At 38.3% G+C, this 17,794-nt stretch overlaps 1 protein-coding gene across 2 annotated transcripts in view; it reads right to left on the reverse strand.

The window, feature by feature from the left end:
* Positions 1-639: 639 nt before the first annotated feature.
* The window catches only part of NEGR1 (neuronal growth regulator 1), a 473,994-nt gene continuing 456,839 nt past the window's right edge, over positions 640-17,794 (reverse strand). For both annotated transcript variants that reach the window (XM_063427922.1, XM_063427923.1), the window contains one exon: positions 640-2,107. In XM_063427922.1, the coding sequence (XP_063283992.1) occupies positions 1,983-2,107 (125 nt within the window). In that variant the 3' untranslated portion in view covers positions 640-1,982. The remainder of the gene's footprint in view (positions 2,108-17,794) is intronic.

A 17,794-nucleotide genomic window follows, 5' to 3' on the forward strand; every position in this document is an offset into this window, starting at 1 on the left:
AAAAAAATCAACGTTTCAAAAGTCCGTGAGTGCAGCCTGCATTTTTCTACTTATCTACATCAACATCCCTAGGGACTGGCACCCGGCAAGCCTATAGGCACAGCAAAAGGAGTGTAAGCGTGAGTGCAAGGATCTCTGTATTTTATATATATATATAAAATTACTTTTTCTTAGAAACTGTATTGTTGGCTTAGTTGCATACAATTAAGGTTTTGTTAAATGTACATGTTAATCAAGACATGGATCTTTTGTTCCCTGTGCCTAAAGAGATATCAGTGATGCATATATATGTACTGATGAAACCTAGATCATGTGGGGTTGCTGTACATCTCACACAGAGTGGAATGCAAGTACTTCAGTTCTAGTCTAGGTGGGATCATGTTAAAATTCTATTGTTTCTCTCTGCAGTGGTACAAGTGAGCTATTATATGTCTGACACTCGATCAAGGGTTAACAGGAAGATAAGCTACTGTGTTTTGACTGTTGTCAGCATTCTCATACATTACAAGATTATTAGCCACAATACCCTTGCTTCCAAAGACCACAATTCCCTGTACACCATCTACAATACATGTATCTTTCCAACTGCTGTGAGATCAAATCTTTACCCAAAACGAAAGAAAAAAAAACACCCCACAATTATATATAATTTTACCAGAGTTTTATTCCGCTGAGTAGACCCAATTCCAAATATATCCACTTTTTTCTTGACTATTTTAGCTAGTTTCACAAATTCAGTACAAAATCAAGTGCAAAACAATACAGATTCGATGAATTATTGGATGGATGATAAAATGGATTGTCACGGTCTCATTTGCACGACATTTTATTATTATTATTTTTTTTAAAGAATTTTGAATAATACTTCCGAAGAGAAATAGCTCTGAAATCACAAAACACATATGAGAATTGTGCTATAATTAGGGAACTGCAAAAATATGAATGTAGTAGGTGCCGTTTGCCAAGAAACTCGGCAAGAGACACTATTGCGTTTTTCTTTTGGGTATTATTTTCTGCCAACAAAAGAATGTTACATTGGAGAATCTGTTGATCTTGGATTCTCTGCATGGGTTTTAACACTGCTCTTCAACACTGTTTGAGGTATGGATATTTTAATTAGCAAACATAGAAGTCTTTCACACTTGGGTGGTCTCATGATATGAATTCCTAAAAATATGTTCTGTACATTTTAACTTTTGTTTTTATTTTATTTTTTTATAGACTGACCCTTTAAGCTAGGAAAAACCCATCTGAATAATTAAAAAAAATATTACAACTTTATGAAGGCACAGCCATGCGATACACACAAGTAGAAATCTGAACTGCGCCATGCAGTTTTTTTTTTTTTTATTATTATAATTTTTAATTTATAATACTGACTGTTGAGATCCCAAATATTAAACTTGCAGTAGATCTAGCTTAAATGTAACAGGAAAAATCTTTTGAAGGCAATATTTTTTTTTGTAATAAAAATGAAAAAAAAAAATGTTTGATACACATGAGTTCAAAATCTTATTTCCGAAGGCAACGGAATACTTGCCTGGAGCTTTAAAGCATATCATTTTCTCGGCAATAGTTGTTGATTTTTTGTTTTTCTTTCCCCTTTTTTTTTTTCCTTTTTTTTTTTTTTCTCTTTATTTTTTATTTTTTTTTGTAAACTGCTACCTGCACCTAGAGTAGCAGGTCTGAAACAGAATGCTTTTTGAAAAGTTGTAGCATACAAACATGGAATCACAATTAATATCCTCTAAAAGTAATTTCAGAGCTTTCACGTTTTAAAAAAAGGACAATATGTACTGCTTCACGACGTAATGCAGCAAATCAAAGGAGGAGGAGAATTAAGGTATTTACATAATGAACTGATCGTTCCCATGTAAGCTTTGCTGATTATATCCCACACTGCTTCAAACAAACTGTACCAGATTGCATCCTCTCATCAGCACTTTCAGTAGGAATAGTTAAAGCCTTTTGTGGTTCTATGTTTATTGTGTGATGACGTTCTTCAGATAGATTATGCTGGTAAAGGAGGACAGCGTCAACACAAGGTACCAGCATGAAAATAGAATCTCCGCTCTTCCTGTTATTCCATATTGAGCTGTGCTTGGAGCTGGAAAGACAAAAAAAAAAAAAAAAGAAGACAATTAATATGATACATTTCATGTTTTTCTTCAGAACAGAATTCCTTTGAGTCTTTATAGATACACGCGACAACCCTGTTTTCAACAAAAAAAGTACAAGGAAAAAAGTATCAAATTGACTTTGGCATTTACATCACCTGTCAAGCAGGGCTATTCAATAAAGTCAGCATTCAAAGTGAATTTGAAATTTAAAGCACCACCAAAGGAACCCTGAGCCTTCATCTTATTGAATGGGACAGGGTGCAGTGGCCTTGTGTTTCAACCCTGCAATCTAAAACTTTTCTATTCGTTAGATATGTCAATGTTCTGATTGCAGGGTTAACCGCACCTCTGGTGGCTGTCTGCCTGTCAGCCACTAGAGGGTGCTTCCACTGTGAGAATCGAGTCAAATTCAGTTCTCACAGCTAGCTCCTCAAATGCTTTTCATAGGAGCATTGGATTTGACGAGAGGGAGAGTTGGTGTGATGTTGTGGGAGGTGAAATGAGCAACTGCTAGTAAGTAATACCCTTTTCCCCTTTTTTAAAATATATTTAGGGGAACGCCTGAATCTAAATGCAAGTGCTCGTTATAAAGATTATTCTCTTAACCGCGTCAGTGCTGAAATGCGTACACACAAAGTGCTTAGAGAAAACACTGACACTATATCATAGTCGTCAATAATGTCTTGTTTCATGTTAACACTTGTAGTTGTTTGTTTCTTAGTTGTTGTCTGTTATATCCCAACATCAAACCGGAAAATGTGAAATGTCAGCGGTATATAAATGACAAAATGCTAAACTAATTTTAATATTTAAAGAAAAATACAATCACAAAAAAATAAATTAAAAAAGGGGGGACAGATGCTTTTTTTGGACATAATGCTAAATATGCAGCAATCACCATGGAAACTAATAGACTGGCTCACAGCCCATGAATAGCACCAGTTTTGCATTCAATATCTCCCCAATGAGTCCTGTAGTGTTAAAGAAATAGCACACTTTGTTACCTTTTATAAATACTGCATAATTGCACGTTCTCCCACTATCGGACTATTTTTTTTCAAAATTAATTTAGGCGGGTGTTTTAATAGATAACTCTATAATAACTATTTATACAATCATACATTAAATAATTACAGTAGCTAAACTAATGGCATTTTTTATTCCTTGTAAATATGTAATTCCTTTATATATAAAAAAAAAAAAGAGAGAGAGAAACAATTTTCTGCGGCAATCAACGCATAACCTCATTTAAAGATTGGAGAAAGTGTTCTGAGACTAAATGTGAGACGGAATGCCTATCTTCTTCTCTCATTAAACCGGGCTCTGTAGCTAAGAGTTGCTATGAGCTGTGACTGAGGAGCACTTTTTAAATAACCTTCTTTAGCTTCTTTGTATTAATGTCCAATCTTTTAGACGACAGGCTTGCTTTGCAGACCTGCCACAAAATCTTTCTTGTCACCTGGGTAACTTGGCAACACCGCCGCACTGGTCTGAGAACAGCTAGGTTTTAATTTGGGACCTATCAATGCCATTCATATATACTTCAAGGATGCACTATTGACTCGTAACAAGCAGATAAGCGTATATTTCATGTGTAATTATAATCTGCCTACTGCAATGTGTGAGCCGCTAGGCGTTCCTTGTTTATAAAAAAATATATTCTTAAAGGGAAAATACATCCCTAAAACAAAAGCTTTGGTGCATTCCTGATACGGAGTTAACAGAATAGTATTTAGACTGCAAACAGAGTCAATTGCATTTGAAATAAAGGCCTACAACTCCCAGAATTCTTTAAATGCTATAAGTCGCCAGCAAATCGTGGGAGCTGATTTTCTGCAAGCATGTAGGGTTTGACAGAGTTTGGATGGCTGCTCTAGAGGAAATGCCAGAAGAGCATGACTTGAACAAAGTTTAATTTTACAAGAAATTTTAGTAGAGCTTCATTTTACAGCAATTGTAAGAAGCCTTGGACTTTACGGGACATACATGCAATGTTTCCGTCTCCTGAAATTGTAAAGCTTTACAGGTGTCATGGCTGCTCTGGAGGCTGCCATACTTGTATTAATTCTGTGTGTCATTCTGGTATCTTTTTCGATGTATACCACCCACCATCCACCCCAATGACCATGTCATTTTTTGATGCAACAATCAAAGACATCGGTATGTTTTGGTGTCATTAATGGAAACCAATTGGATCGACTCTGGGGTTATTTAAGTCCTCTATGATGTTTCTTCTTTACAATGTCATGGTGAATCATGTTATTTTGTGGGTGTTTTCTGGTTTTGACTTGGCTGTTTTTGACAACACTGATCTTTAGAATCCTAGACCATGGCTCTGTTTTCTCCTTTACCCATATTTCTGTACTCCTTGACATCAGCCTTTCCCTGTTCACTTTTAGGTTCACTTTTTTTTCTGTGTAATGTAATTGCAGTTTCCTGCCTGCCAGCCAGCCTGTGTGTCAGGCTCACAGCATATACTGTGCCCACTTGCCCAGGGCCACCACTCACTCACTGGTGTCACAATAGCTTGCATTTAAACAAAAAACAACTTTTTTGACTGTAATATAATAGCAGTCAGTTTCCTCCACTAGTGTGCGTTTCAGCGCCTGCCCAGTGTCACCACTCACTCACTGGTGTCCCAATAGCTTGCATTTAAAAATAAAATAAACTTTTTTGACTATAATATAATAGCAGTCAGTTTCCTTCACTAGTGTGCGTTTCAGGGCCTGCCCAGTGCAACCACTCACTCACTGGTGTCACAATAGCTTGCATTTAAAAAAAAAAAAAAAAACTTTTTGGACTGTAATATAATAGCAGTCAGTTTCCTCCACTAGTGTGCGTTTCAGCGCCTGCCCAGTGTCACCACTCACTCACTGGTGTCCCAATAGCTTGCATTTAAAAAAAAACAAAAAAACTTTTTTGACTATAATATAATAGCAGTCAGTTTCCTTCACTAGTGTGCGTTTCAGGGCCTGCCCAGTGCCACCACTCACTCACTGGTGTCACAATAGCTTGCATTTAAAAAAAACTAAACTTTTTGGACTGTAATATAATAGCAGTCAGTTTCCTTCATGAGTGTGCATTTCAGGGCTTGCCAGGGCACAGTGTCACACAAGTGTAACTCATATCTGGTGTAACAGTAGTGTACATTTAAAAAAAAAAAAATTTTTTACTGTAATAGATTGAATAGCAGTTAGTTGTCTGCCAGCGTGTGTGTCAGGCTTGCAGCGTATACTGTGCCCACTTGCCCAGTGCCACCACTCATATCTGGTGTCACAATAGCTTGCATTTAACAAAAAAAAACTTTTTGGACTGTAATTTAATAGCAGTCAGTTTCCTTCTTGAGTGTGCATTTCAGGGCCTGCTCAATGCCACCAGTCACTCATATCTGGTGTCCCAATAGCTTGCATTTAAAAAAAACTAAACTTTTTGGACTGTAATATAGTAGCAGTCAGTTTCCTTCATGAGTGTGCGTTTCAGGGCCTGCCCAGTGCCACCACTCACTCATATCTGGTGTCCCAATAGCTTGCATTTAAAAAAAAACTAAACTTTTTGGACTGTAATATAATAGCAGTCAGTTTCCTTCAGTTTCCTTCACTAGTGTGTGTTTCAGGGCCTGCCCAGTGCCACCACTCACTCATATCTGGTGTCTCAATAGCTTGCATTTAATAAAAAATAAACTTTTTGGACTGTAATATAATAGCAGTCAGTTTCCTTCACGAGTGTACGTTTCAGGGCCTGCCAGGGCACAGTGTCACACCAGTGCCACTCATATCTATTGTCACAGTAGCTTGCATGCATAGTACCACTAATAAAAAAAAAAATGCCAGGCAGAGGCAGGCCACCCCACAGGGGCCGTCGTGGTCATGATTCTGTGATTCCCTTTGGCCCTAGAATAATGCCCAGTGTTCAGAGGCCAAATACCCTGAACTTGAAAAGGACTGAGGACATAGTTGACTGGCTAACACAGGACACCCAATCTTCTACAGCTTCCGCTCGGAACCTCGGCGCATCATCCTCCTCCAGCTTAGCTTCGGGCACCTCTCAAGTTACCACTCGCCCGCCTGCCACCACCACCAACACTAGCACCACAGCCACTTCACTTGGTATGTCAGAGGAGTTATTTACACATCAGTTGGAAGAAATGAGTGATGCGCAAGCATTATTGCCAGAGGATGTAGATAACAGGGATATGTCTCAGTCAGGCAGCATTACACACGTACGGTGTGATGATGATGATGTTGTACCCACTGCTGCTTCCTTTGCTGAGTTGTCAGATACAAGTGAAGCAGTTGATGATGACGATGCGTCCGTGGATGTCACGTGGGTGCCCGCTAGAAGAGAAGAAGAACAGGGGGAAAGTTCAGATTGGGAGACAGAGAGGAGGAGGAGATGAGTTGGAAGCAGGGGGAGGTCGTCGCAAGGAGCTAGTGACACAGTCAGACAGCATGCATCGGCACCCAGGGTCAGCCAGACAGCACGCCAATCAACGCATGCTGTTGCCACCACCAGAATGCCGTCATTGCAGAGCTCAGCAGTGTGGCATTTTTTTGTGTGTCTGGGTGCTCGTTGTCACCTATATGGTACATGTGGTGTTGTACGTGGCTGGGGGGGAAGAACATACCTTCAGAGAGATCACTGAGGACGAGTAACAGGACATAAGTAGCTCGGCATCCAACCTTTCATGCTGTCGTGCCTGTTGAGAGACCCTCGTATAAAAAGGCTGAAGGAGAACGACCTGTACTGGGTGTCCACGCTACTAGACCCACGGTATAAGCAGAAAGTGCCTGAAATGTTACCGAATTACGGCTAGTCGGAAAGGATGCAGCAGTTCCAAAATCAATAAAAAATTATGCTTTACACAGCGTATAAGGGTGATGTCACAGCACAACGGGAATCTAACAGGGGAAGAGGTGAAAGTAATCCTCCTCCTCCCACGACCACGTCGGCAAGGACAGGACGCTTTACAGACGTCTTGTTGATGGAGGATATGCAGAGCTTTTTAAGTCCTGCGCATCGCCACAGCCCTTCGGGGTCAACCCTCAGAGAATGACTCGACCGACAGGTAGCAGACTACCTCGCCTTAACTGCAGATATCGGCACTCTGATGAGCGATGAAACCCTTGACTACTGGGTGTGCAGGCTTGACCTGTGGCGTAACAGGGATTAAACTGATAAGAATAGTACTACTTAACACACCACTCCTATCTGGTGGCACATTAGATTGCACGCGCAGTGCCCCAAATTTGAAGTAGGAGGACCGACCAAGCATGTTTTTCCATCTCCCGCTTCCTAAAATCGATGCCTTATATACACGTCCCCTGATAGGGGACGTAACAGGGATTAAACTGATAAGAATAGTACTACTTAACACACCACTCCTATCTGGTAGCACATTAGATTGCACGCGCAGTGCCCCAAATTTGAAGTAGGAGGACCGACCAAGCATGTTTTTCCATCTCCCGCTTCCTAAAATCGATGCCTTATATACACGTCCCCTGATAGGGGACGTAACAGGGATTAAACTGATAAGAATAGTACTACTTAACACACCACTCCTATCTGGTGGCACATTAGATTGCACGCGCAGTGCCCCAAATTTGAAGTAGGAGGACCGACCAAGCATGTTTTTCCATCTCCCGCTTCCTAAAATCGATGCCTTATATACACGTCCCCTGATAGGGGACGTAACAGGGATTAAACTGATAGGAATAGTACTACTTAACACACCTTATAATAACGCAGAGAGAGGCAATGCAGAGAGAGGAGTCTGAAGAAGAGGAGTCAGAGTGGGAAGGTTTGCTTTGAGGAGGTGGAAGACGAAACACAGCAGGCGTCCCAGGGGGCTTGTTGTCACGTGGCTGGGTGGGGGAAGAGACCTTGAATGACATCAGTGAGGACAAGGAATGGGACATGTCTTGCTTGGTATCCAACCTTGTGCAAATGGGGAGTTTGCGGTTGTGCAAATGGACTGTCTGCGGTTGTTTGCGGTGCGTTAAACGGGGAGTTTGGTCTGTCACTGTGAAGCGGGCGTAACCCTTACATTACCTGATCGATACAACATCATACCTGATGTTTTAGAGCAGGTTATCACAAACAATATAGGAATGTTAGGTGATTTATGCCCTTTATGGATTAAAACCAGACTCTGCATCAACTATGTAATTTTCCATGGGAGTTTTGCCATGGATCCCCCTCCGGCATGCCACAGTCCAGGTGTTAGTCCCCTTGAAACAACTTTTCCATCACTATTGTGGCCAGAAAGAGTCCCTGTGGGTTTTAAAATTCGCCTGCCCATTGAAGTCTATGGCGGTTCGCCCGGATCGCCCGTTCGCGAACAATTGCGGAAGTTCGCGTTTGCCATTCGCGAACCGAAAATGTTATGTTCGCGACATCACTACTTTTAGGCTGTCTATTTTACTATATCATGTAATGCCTGGCCACACTAAGGACCATTGTATTTCCTCAGTAAATTATACTCTTTGCCCTCGGTTTGCTTGTTATGATATACCTGCTTTAATGACTAGAAGTTCAAGCAGCATTTCATTTTACAGGAAATGTAAACAAGACTTTCACTTTATAAAACAAGTAGAATTTTATTTAAAAAAAAAAGAAGTAGATCTTCACTCCATAGGAACTGTAAGAAGAGCTTCAATTTACAGGACGCACTAGCAGAGCTGGTAGCAGAAGATGTACTCTTTGACTATGCCTATAGTCCATTTTATACACAGCATCATTAAACCACTAACTAAAATTATTAGTGTGAATAAATAGTTTACTCATTATTATAATTCTACACAATAAAAAAATATATAAAAGTACTGATACTTGGAAAATACAATAACAACATTTTGTTTTGTAATTAAATATCAGTTGTAGGGGCTGTTGTTGTCCCCCTTGTCCAATGGAGTAAATACATAAGTTCCTTATTCAATCATGTCAGAGTGTTTTGTTGGACACTAGTGTGGACCTGGCAGAATTCTACTTTCACATTTGCATGTGTCTCTCTTCCATTCCTGAGAGCCAGATAATCTCGTTGTGTTGTTATTTTCTGCACAAAAAGAATTTCGTTGTCGTTCTTGTAAAAATATATTTTATTTGATGTTAATCTTATTAAACCCAGGAATCATGACACAGCAGCTCATTCATTGAACGTTTTACAAACTAGGTTGTACGTATTCATTAGTTTGAATTGATTTTCCAGCTTTGCAATCACAGGGTGATTTTTCACATTCATTACCACTTAATACTTGGTTTTAACTCTTTTTTTTGGACAGATGCAGGCTGGGACCCATTACTATCATGGCCCTGATACTGACTGAACATTGGTAATTTTCCATAAGGCCTTCTAATTTTAAGACTTTGGGCCCTCAGCAACCTGTACATTAAAGTAGGCAATACCATAGGTAACCACAAGGGGCTATGTTAAGTGCTCCATAAATGGCTTTGCATTCACTCTTTTTCTGTGAGTGCCCAGGTGTTCCGGATGATATCATGCAATACTGTGAACAAAGTGCTTATTTCACGCTAATAAACTTGGTAATTTCGATGGAGTTGTTGCTCAAGCTCAGCCTTCCCATGTTAACATTAAATTCATTATTATTTTTTTTTAAATGTAATATATTGTTTTGTGAATCAAAAGAAACTCATCCTTTCCCATGAACACGGTTATTCACAAAACGAGAAACATTGGGAATTCAAAATGTATTCAAAGTGAATTTCCAATTTAAGGCCAAAAACGCCAGATTGGAAACATAGTTGACTTGTAAAATGTTTCCATTTTGGATGTTGACTTAAATTGGAAATACTCTTTGAATTCTGGATATTTCTTACTTAAGTGAATAACACAGAAAGTTCTACAGCTCTATGTAAATCGCAACAGTGGGTCATGGGGCAAATGAGATTGTTTCTGGGATGCTACAAATCTTTGATAAATTAGCAGATCCCTGGAAGTCTGTAAACACTGAATAATGAGGAAACAGTCTGAAAGGGGCTTTGAATCATGCTCGTCTTCGTTTGGCTATGCTTCCAGTTATACTGTGACGGCAGATAAGAACTATTCGGCCCATCTAGTCTGCCCAATTTTCTAAAGACTTTCATTAGTCCCTGGCCTTATCTTATAGTTAGGATAGCCTTATGCCTATCCCACGCATGCTTAACCTCCTTCACGGTGTTAATAACCCTGAAAGAGTATGATAAAGGATGTGTATACTCAGAATAAACATGCTGCTCTGTATACTGTTGAGTTTGTACTTTTACTAAAGCATATAAGCAGCACTCAGACTGTGTGTATGTGAAGAGGCCCCAGTGCCAAGTTCTAACTAGTGCGTCATTTAGTTTCAAGCAAGCTAGAACTTTTTCTTGTTCCAGATCCAAGGGCAATGCATCCATTTTTTTTACATTTGCCCTTTATCCAGATTTACATACGTAGAGCCTCGGATGGCTAAAAATATGTAAATTTTCCAAAATAAATAAAGATAAATTTAAAAAAAGAACATTCTTCTTCTTCCAGATGATGATACATTAGTGTCACATCAACATCCTTGCAAAATGATGTTTGGAATGCAAGCAATGACATCTCTGTAGTAAGACTTTCTAAAGCCAATATTTTCTTTTATGTATTTAATCACAGTGGTAGTCTACAATCGAGAACAGGTGCATGTTACATTTCTGTCATATTATGGGATATCTGTGTCTATCTCAAAGCTTTCTTCTGCTCTTTCTTCCTCGAATTGCTGGCATCACACATAATGCTTTCAGTAAGAACAGGTACTGCATACAAAAAGCATCTTTGAATTCATTAACTCACAGATGTGGTGGGTTCTGTAGTTTTCCATTCAATTACCAACATCTAATTACCACCAATCTAGTGGGCAAGGTCTGTCACAAGCAAGTGGAAATGTGTTGTGCTCCTTGAAATATTGGATTCGTCTTTTCTCTTCATCTTCCAGGTACTTTAGTTTTCAGAAAATAAACTTTGGATACAATGTAAACATACAAAACGTACTTGAGAATGTTTCCAAGTATTTGTAATGTATGCGTTTCTGTTGAAGGTTTACAATTATATTGCATCGGGAAGACAGCAAATGGCTCAGCATATTTCTCATATGGCCATTTGATATGTGGGAAATGAAGAAGAAAGTCCTTTTAGTCAATAATCTAATCAGCACGATCTCTGAGTCCAATAGTTGGCAATATAAGATTATCTAAGGTGCTATTTATTAATATAAATGTAGGGAAGTGACATGGGGAGGGAGCACTTTATAATTCTAGAGTCCTTTTCTATAACACTTAGATGGAAACTATAATGCAAGAAATTGAACGTTAAAAACCCTTTTGTCACTTACATGATTCCAACGCCGAGGCCTCCTCTGCTCCTCTTCTGCAGACATCAGCTGGGGGGTGAGGGGGCATGGGGAGTTGCCAGCACTGCAAGCACATTAGTAACCCCCCGTAAGAAAGCATTGAATGCTTTCCTATGGCGTTTTAGCTGTTGCTGGATATCCTCATGCAAAGTGCGATGACGTCCAGTGTCATTTAGCGGACTAAAAGTCTGCTAAGGAACTGGAAGCACCTCTAGTAACTGTCTGGCGGAGTTAACCCTGCAAGGTAATTTTTGCAGTTTACCAATAACTGCAATAATTACAATTGCAGGGTTAAGGGGACAGAGTCACCACACTCAGACCACTAGAATGACATGAAGTGGTCTAGGTGCTTATAGTGTCCCTTTAAAATGCTATGAAATCAACATCAGTTGTGTTACACCATTACATCGGAAAGCAACGGAACATTGCACCATTATGTAGGACAGCAACAGAGTTTTGTTCCATTACACAGGGTGGCAACAGAGCATTGCATCAATTCAAAGGATATTCACAGATCAGTGGACACAAGACAACTGCAGATCGTTACACCATTACACAGGATGGCAACAGCATATTGCATGATTACACTGGACAGTAGCAGAGCATTGCACCATTACATGGAACAATAACAGAGCAGTGCACCATTACATGAAACAATAACAGAGCATTGCACCATTGCATGGAACAGTAGCAGAGCATCGCACCATTACATGAAACAATAACAGAGCAGTGCACCATTACATGGAACAGTAGCAGAGCAGTGCACCATTACATGGAACAGTAGCAGAGCATCGCACCATTACGCAAGTGCTTAGCCCAACCGCTATGAGAGAGACAGAGCATCATATCATTACACTGGACAGATCTCTATTTCTGATCATGTCTTAAGAAATGTTTGTTTACTTTTTACTGTTCCTTTTTCTACTTGGTGGTGAGTACTTTTTAATTTCTTACACATATTAAGCAGCAGATGGTGGAGAATACGCTTTGTATTGCAAAACTAAACAAACAAAGACAATGTATTGTTTAGAGAAATGTAAGATTTTTTTTCCACGAACGTCTAATTTCCAGAAAATGTTTATTTAGATGAGATAAACTAACATTTGTAACATTATTCGCAATGTCCCAACATTCACGGCACAGCTGTGCATTTGGGAATGATAATTACACAATAAAATATATAGAAAAATTGGAAGTCTGAGTCTTGAAAACTCTCACTGGTGTGTTGGTGTAAAGTTGACCATTTAGCAATTTATATTTTTTGCATTAATCAATAGAACATTAAATATTTAGATTCATGGGTAGCTGCAATGTCTGGGATTTTGTTCACAGACGTGTCGCCCGGCTATATTGGCGGTCTAAATTTACCTGCTTTTATCTCATTCTCTGCCAAAAAAGGACATAGAGTGCTTCTGTGATAGTTCTGCTAATGGCTAATGCAAGGTGAGTGGAGGCATTTATCTTCCCCTCTTAATTCACATCAACCAAGTTCCTATTCGGTGAAATCCTGGATAATAAACATGAGAGTCCATCAATCAGTGGAGACAACAGATGTAACTGTGTCACTTCATGATACTTCTCCCACTTATACTGCCCGGATCTTCACCTGAACTTCTCTTAAAAGACTAATTAGCCTTTGGCTGAATTGGTGAGGGTTTTGAAGACATCTGCAGTTCCAATTAATGCAGATGATTTCAAAAGATATCAAAAACAAGTTAAGAATTAAGATTACTTTTTTATGGGCAAGCTGTGTTTTGGTAAAATGTGTCAAAGAACGTAGGTTCAAGTAGCTTCTGCTTGCCACATCTTCTAACAACAGGATGTCAATCAGGACAGCTGATGAGAGCATACATGTTTTTACATAATGCATGAAAGATGCCTATGTTATTTTATTATACATGTGCATATATATCCTTGTGGGATCATCCATTAACCCTGTTTTATAGTCCTACATAGGTAATGCTCCTCCTGTTGGATTCATCTGTGGAAGGACGTTTAGCAGAAGGTCACCATGCCAAGGAAAGCAGAATTGCAAGTGTATCCACCTGCCCCAATGATCAGGTTACTGCCCCAGGGCAAAATGTAAAATCCTACTGACCCTGATCTGAGTATTCCTGACGATGCCGGCTGCTATAAGAATGCATCTTTCCTCACCTATATATGTACATATTTATCAGCCTTTTTTGTAATTTATTTTTTATTGTTTCTGTAAAAACATCGGGGTGAGGGGTACCGGGTACAGAAATTAAAAGGAGGGAGGGGATAACAGAGGACTTCATGAGATCATGCAATATTCCATACAATATGGTTCTGTTGCACTTACATCAAATATAATACGAAGTATTAATAAAAAAATATAAAAAATATTAATTAAATAATAGCCTGTGGGGGTAAGAATGATACCCATATATAGTAGCGTAATATATGATTTGTGTATCCCTATTCTAAGTGATAGAACATGGAAATTTGCAAGCGTTTAACTTTAACCCCTTAAGGACCAAACTTCTGGAATAAAAGGGAATCATGACATGTCACACATGTCATGTGTCCTTAACGGGTTAAACTAATGTGTCCAGACATATTCTTGTTTTGGTCAGAGTTGAAAAGACTTCAGCAATTTCGGTGCAGTTAATTTAATATCACCAGCAGTACTTTAGGAAATATTACAAGAACCCAACCTCTTCTCTTTCTGATCCCATTAAAATGATATTGCATTCATTAAAATCTCTTTGGAAATGACTCACAACCTTAGTGGTTAATTCCCAATAAAAATCACGGCACACTTTGGGTCACGCTACGTGAACTTGCTAATTGTCAGCCATTTAGAGATTGATAGATACTGCTGGAACATACAGGTTTAGCCATTTATGACATTGCGAAAATCATTTCCTCCTCAAAAATACTGGTATAATACTTGGCAACACATTAACCATCCTTTTTTTTTAAAGTTTTTGTATGTGATTACACTATAAATTTACAGTAAACTTTACAATGAGGATAATAAAAAACTTACAGAGTTACTCACTTGAGTGAGAATTTCCAGGTATTCAAAGTGACTTTCGGTTTTAAGACCAAAATTGCTGAACTGGAAAAGTTCTCTAAGTCACCTGTGCATCCAGTTTGGCTATTCTGGCCTTAAATTTGAAATTCACTGTAAATCCCTGACAGATCTCACTTTAGTAAATAAGCTTGTGAAATTTCATAATCCAGATGTTATATCGCATGTAACACAAACAACTTTTAGTTTTTTGTTTTTTTTTTACTCACAAGACAAAAGATACGAGTCAAATAACCAGGAGATGTGTGTAGTGAAGAACAACCAATTAACATGTTATTTGCATTACTGATAATCCGCAGTATTTACTAAAGTTAGAGTTCAAAGTGATGCAAAGTAAATTTCAAATTTAAGATCAACTGGAAAAATTCTCAAAGTCACCGGATTCCTGTTCGACTACTGTTTGACTAAAATTTGAAATTCACTTTGAATTTAGTTAGAATTTTCGCTTTAGGAAATAATCCTAATTATCTCAAAGATCCTAGAATATTGTTGGGTAGTGCCATAGTGTTCATTTATATGCTGGGATTGTTTGTTAAATGGTCACAGTTTGAACTTTACAGACTGTACAATGTACAATATCTAAAATGAATTACAGAAAATCAATGGGCATCGTGGAATCAGTGTCGGAATGCAGTGCACTGTCCATGGTACTGAAGAATATGCCAAGCTACAGAATGATTATAAGTTATGAATCAATATTTTCGAACTGTTGAAAACAATGTAAACACACAGGCCTCGATATAATTCTATCTGCAAAAACGAGTCGATAATTATCACCAGATTTTGGTTAATATTTTTTACTCAATTTAATCTCAGATGAAATTCAAGCAGGCGGACCTGATAAATGAGTCATCAGATGAAATAAAACCACTGATTAATGTACATATTTATCAGCCTTTTTAACGACTTGCCCTGTAAGTATTAATAATTAAAAAAAGGAAATAAATGTAATTTTAAAAAAGCCTGTGGGGGTAAATATAATGTCCATATATACTAGACTCGCCCCACTCGCCGTGCCAGAGATGGAGGCATGTTTACTAAACATTAAGAAGTCCACAACATATAGAGCAGGAATAGGCAACATTCGGCACTACAGATGCTGTGGACTATATCTCCTTTGATGCTTTGCCAACATTATGGCTATAACAGCATTATGGGAGATGTAGTAGACAACATCTGGAGTGCTGAAGGTTGCCAACCCAACCCCCTGCTTTCAGCTTAGGGAGCAACATCCTTTCGATGGAAATACATGGGTTACATGCCCAAGCCCCATTAAGACTACATGAATTAAATTCAACTTATAATATTTACAAAACACCCCTATGTTTATCTGAATACTGTTGGCATCTAGGTTTGAATTAATCATTTATGAGATACAGATCTAAACATGTATGCAGATATATGCAAAAAATCTACTTCAATAAATCTACCCAAAGTGTCAGATTTGAAATGAAATACTTGGCATTCGCAACTATACAAATAATTGCTTTTCAACTGTATAAGAGCTTTACATATTGCGCTTACGCATCGGCATAATGCGAATATTAAAATTTCAATGACAATATAACAGTGCATTCTCAATTGTTATGCTAAAGTGCAGTTTATCTTATTTAACTCTTTGACTTCGAAATGATTGAAGGAAAGCTTCTTCAGTAGATTTTGGCACAAAGAATACACAAGCCTTAATATATTTTAATTATTCCATTTAGAAAAGTCATTTGTTTAGTTGGTACCCTCTCCAAGTCTATCCTTCATTGTGAGTCCCTTTTACCATGAGGAAAATGGTATGATCTAATGAATTTTGTACATAACTAATCATTCCTACCTGCAGTTCGGCCTTGGGATCTCCTTGGAAAAGAACATTAATTCCCACTGTTTCCAGTAGGTCCCAAGCTATATAACTCTAGGCTAAACAAATATATCCCCCCTACAAAATCAATGGGTGGCATTTGTCACCACAGGACATCAAAGTGCCTCTTGCAGACTAACTAAATTTAAAAAAGGCACTCGTCAAGTTGTGATATATATATACGTAAGTGTTGTGTACAAAATCGTTGACAATGCATGCTGCACCTGCCACAGCAGACAGGAGAGGTAGAATATAATTAATAACTTAATAGAGCCACATTCTAGAATGAGAGAAAGGACAGTATGCTGCATGTGTCGGAATAGAGAGGACAGTAATATCAGGTCAGAAGGAATACTGTATTGTATTGGGAAAAAAACCCTGAAAATTGTTGGTAATGGTGAGTCATATTTTATGACAATGAGTCTCACTCGATTCAGAAAGTAAGAAGCTCAGGGTATTGTTTAGAGTCTAACAGGGTTATTCACAAGTGTGAATTGTTAAAAACATCATAATTTAGCCAGAGTTAGACAAATATATAAAAAAAAAACAAAAAAAAAAAACTTCCAAGTAAATTATGTTTTCAGTTGGGCTTGTTTTCGATCAAATTTTTAGTTTTCTTTGCAATTCAATCATTTACACTAAAATGAATCCGGTAGATGTTGCTAAAATGCAAACAGGTATAGTAAAGGGTCTACTGCCACATTGGTAGTTGGGTGGTTTGGGTTAGAATATAAAAGGGAAGGACAGATTAATGTGATAACGACAGGAAATTATGTATATCTGCCTGCCTCAAGTGCTGATTGTAAGCTTGTTTGAGCAGGACCTTCTTCATACCCCCTTTTACACCCCATTTATATAATTGTCAAGCGCTGCAGTACATGTTTTTGATATAAAAATGCATTTTCTAATTGCATTATCTATAAAATGCATGAGTGGGATGTTAGCAACGTATTTTCAGAAAATGTTATATAGTACAGGAATGCAGAATAAAAATTGTGAATTTTAGATATCTCAGTGAGTTATGGTTCGAATTGACTGCAATGTCCCATAAATCAGTGATTGTTAATATCCAAAGTTTGCTATTGTTCTGACCTTTTTTCCCCTATATGGCTGACTGAGAATCATGGGGAATGTAGTCCATAACAGTAAACGACAGATGTTATCAATCCTGTTTCTAAGTAGATAAGCTATCATTAGAGAAACACACTCGGTTCTTTTGAGGTCATAGACTAAGTTCACTATGTACAAATCAGGCATTCACTGTTGCCCCTTGAAAGCTCAATCGTTAACGACCCTAAAACAAACAACGGGATTCTGTTGTGGTTGAAGTTGCAGGTTTGAGACCTTATCTTAATTGGGAAGTGTCTATATAACAAAGAATGCTATAAAACTGCAATTGTAG

The sequence above is a fragment of the Pelobates fuscus genome, chromosome 7 (genome assembly GCF_036172605.1).
Source record: "Pelobates fuscus isolate aPelFus1 chromosome 7, aPelFus1.pri, whole genome shotgun sequence".
In the NCBI taxonomy this organism is placed as follows: domain Eukaryota; kingdom Metazoa; phylum Chordata; class Amphibia; order Anura; family Pelobatidae; genus Pelobates; species Pelobates fuscus.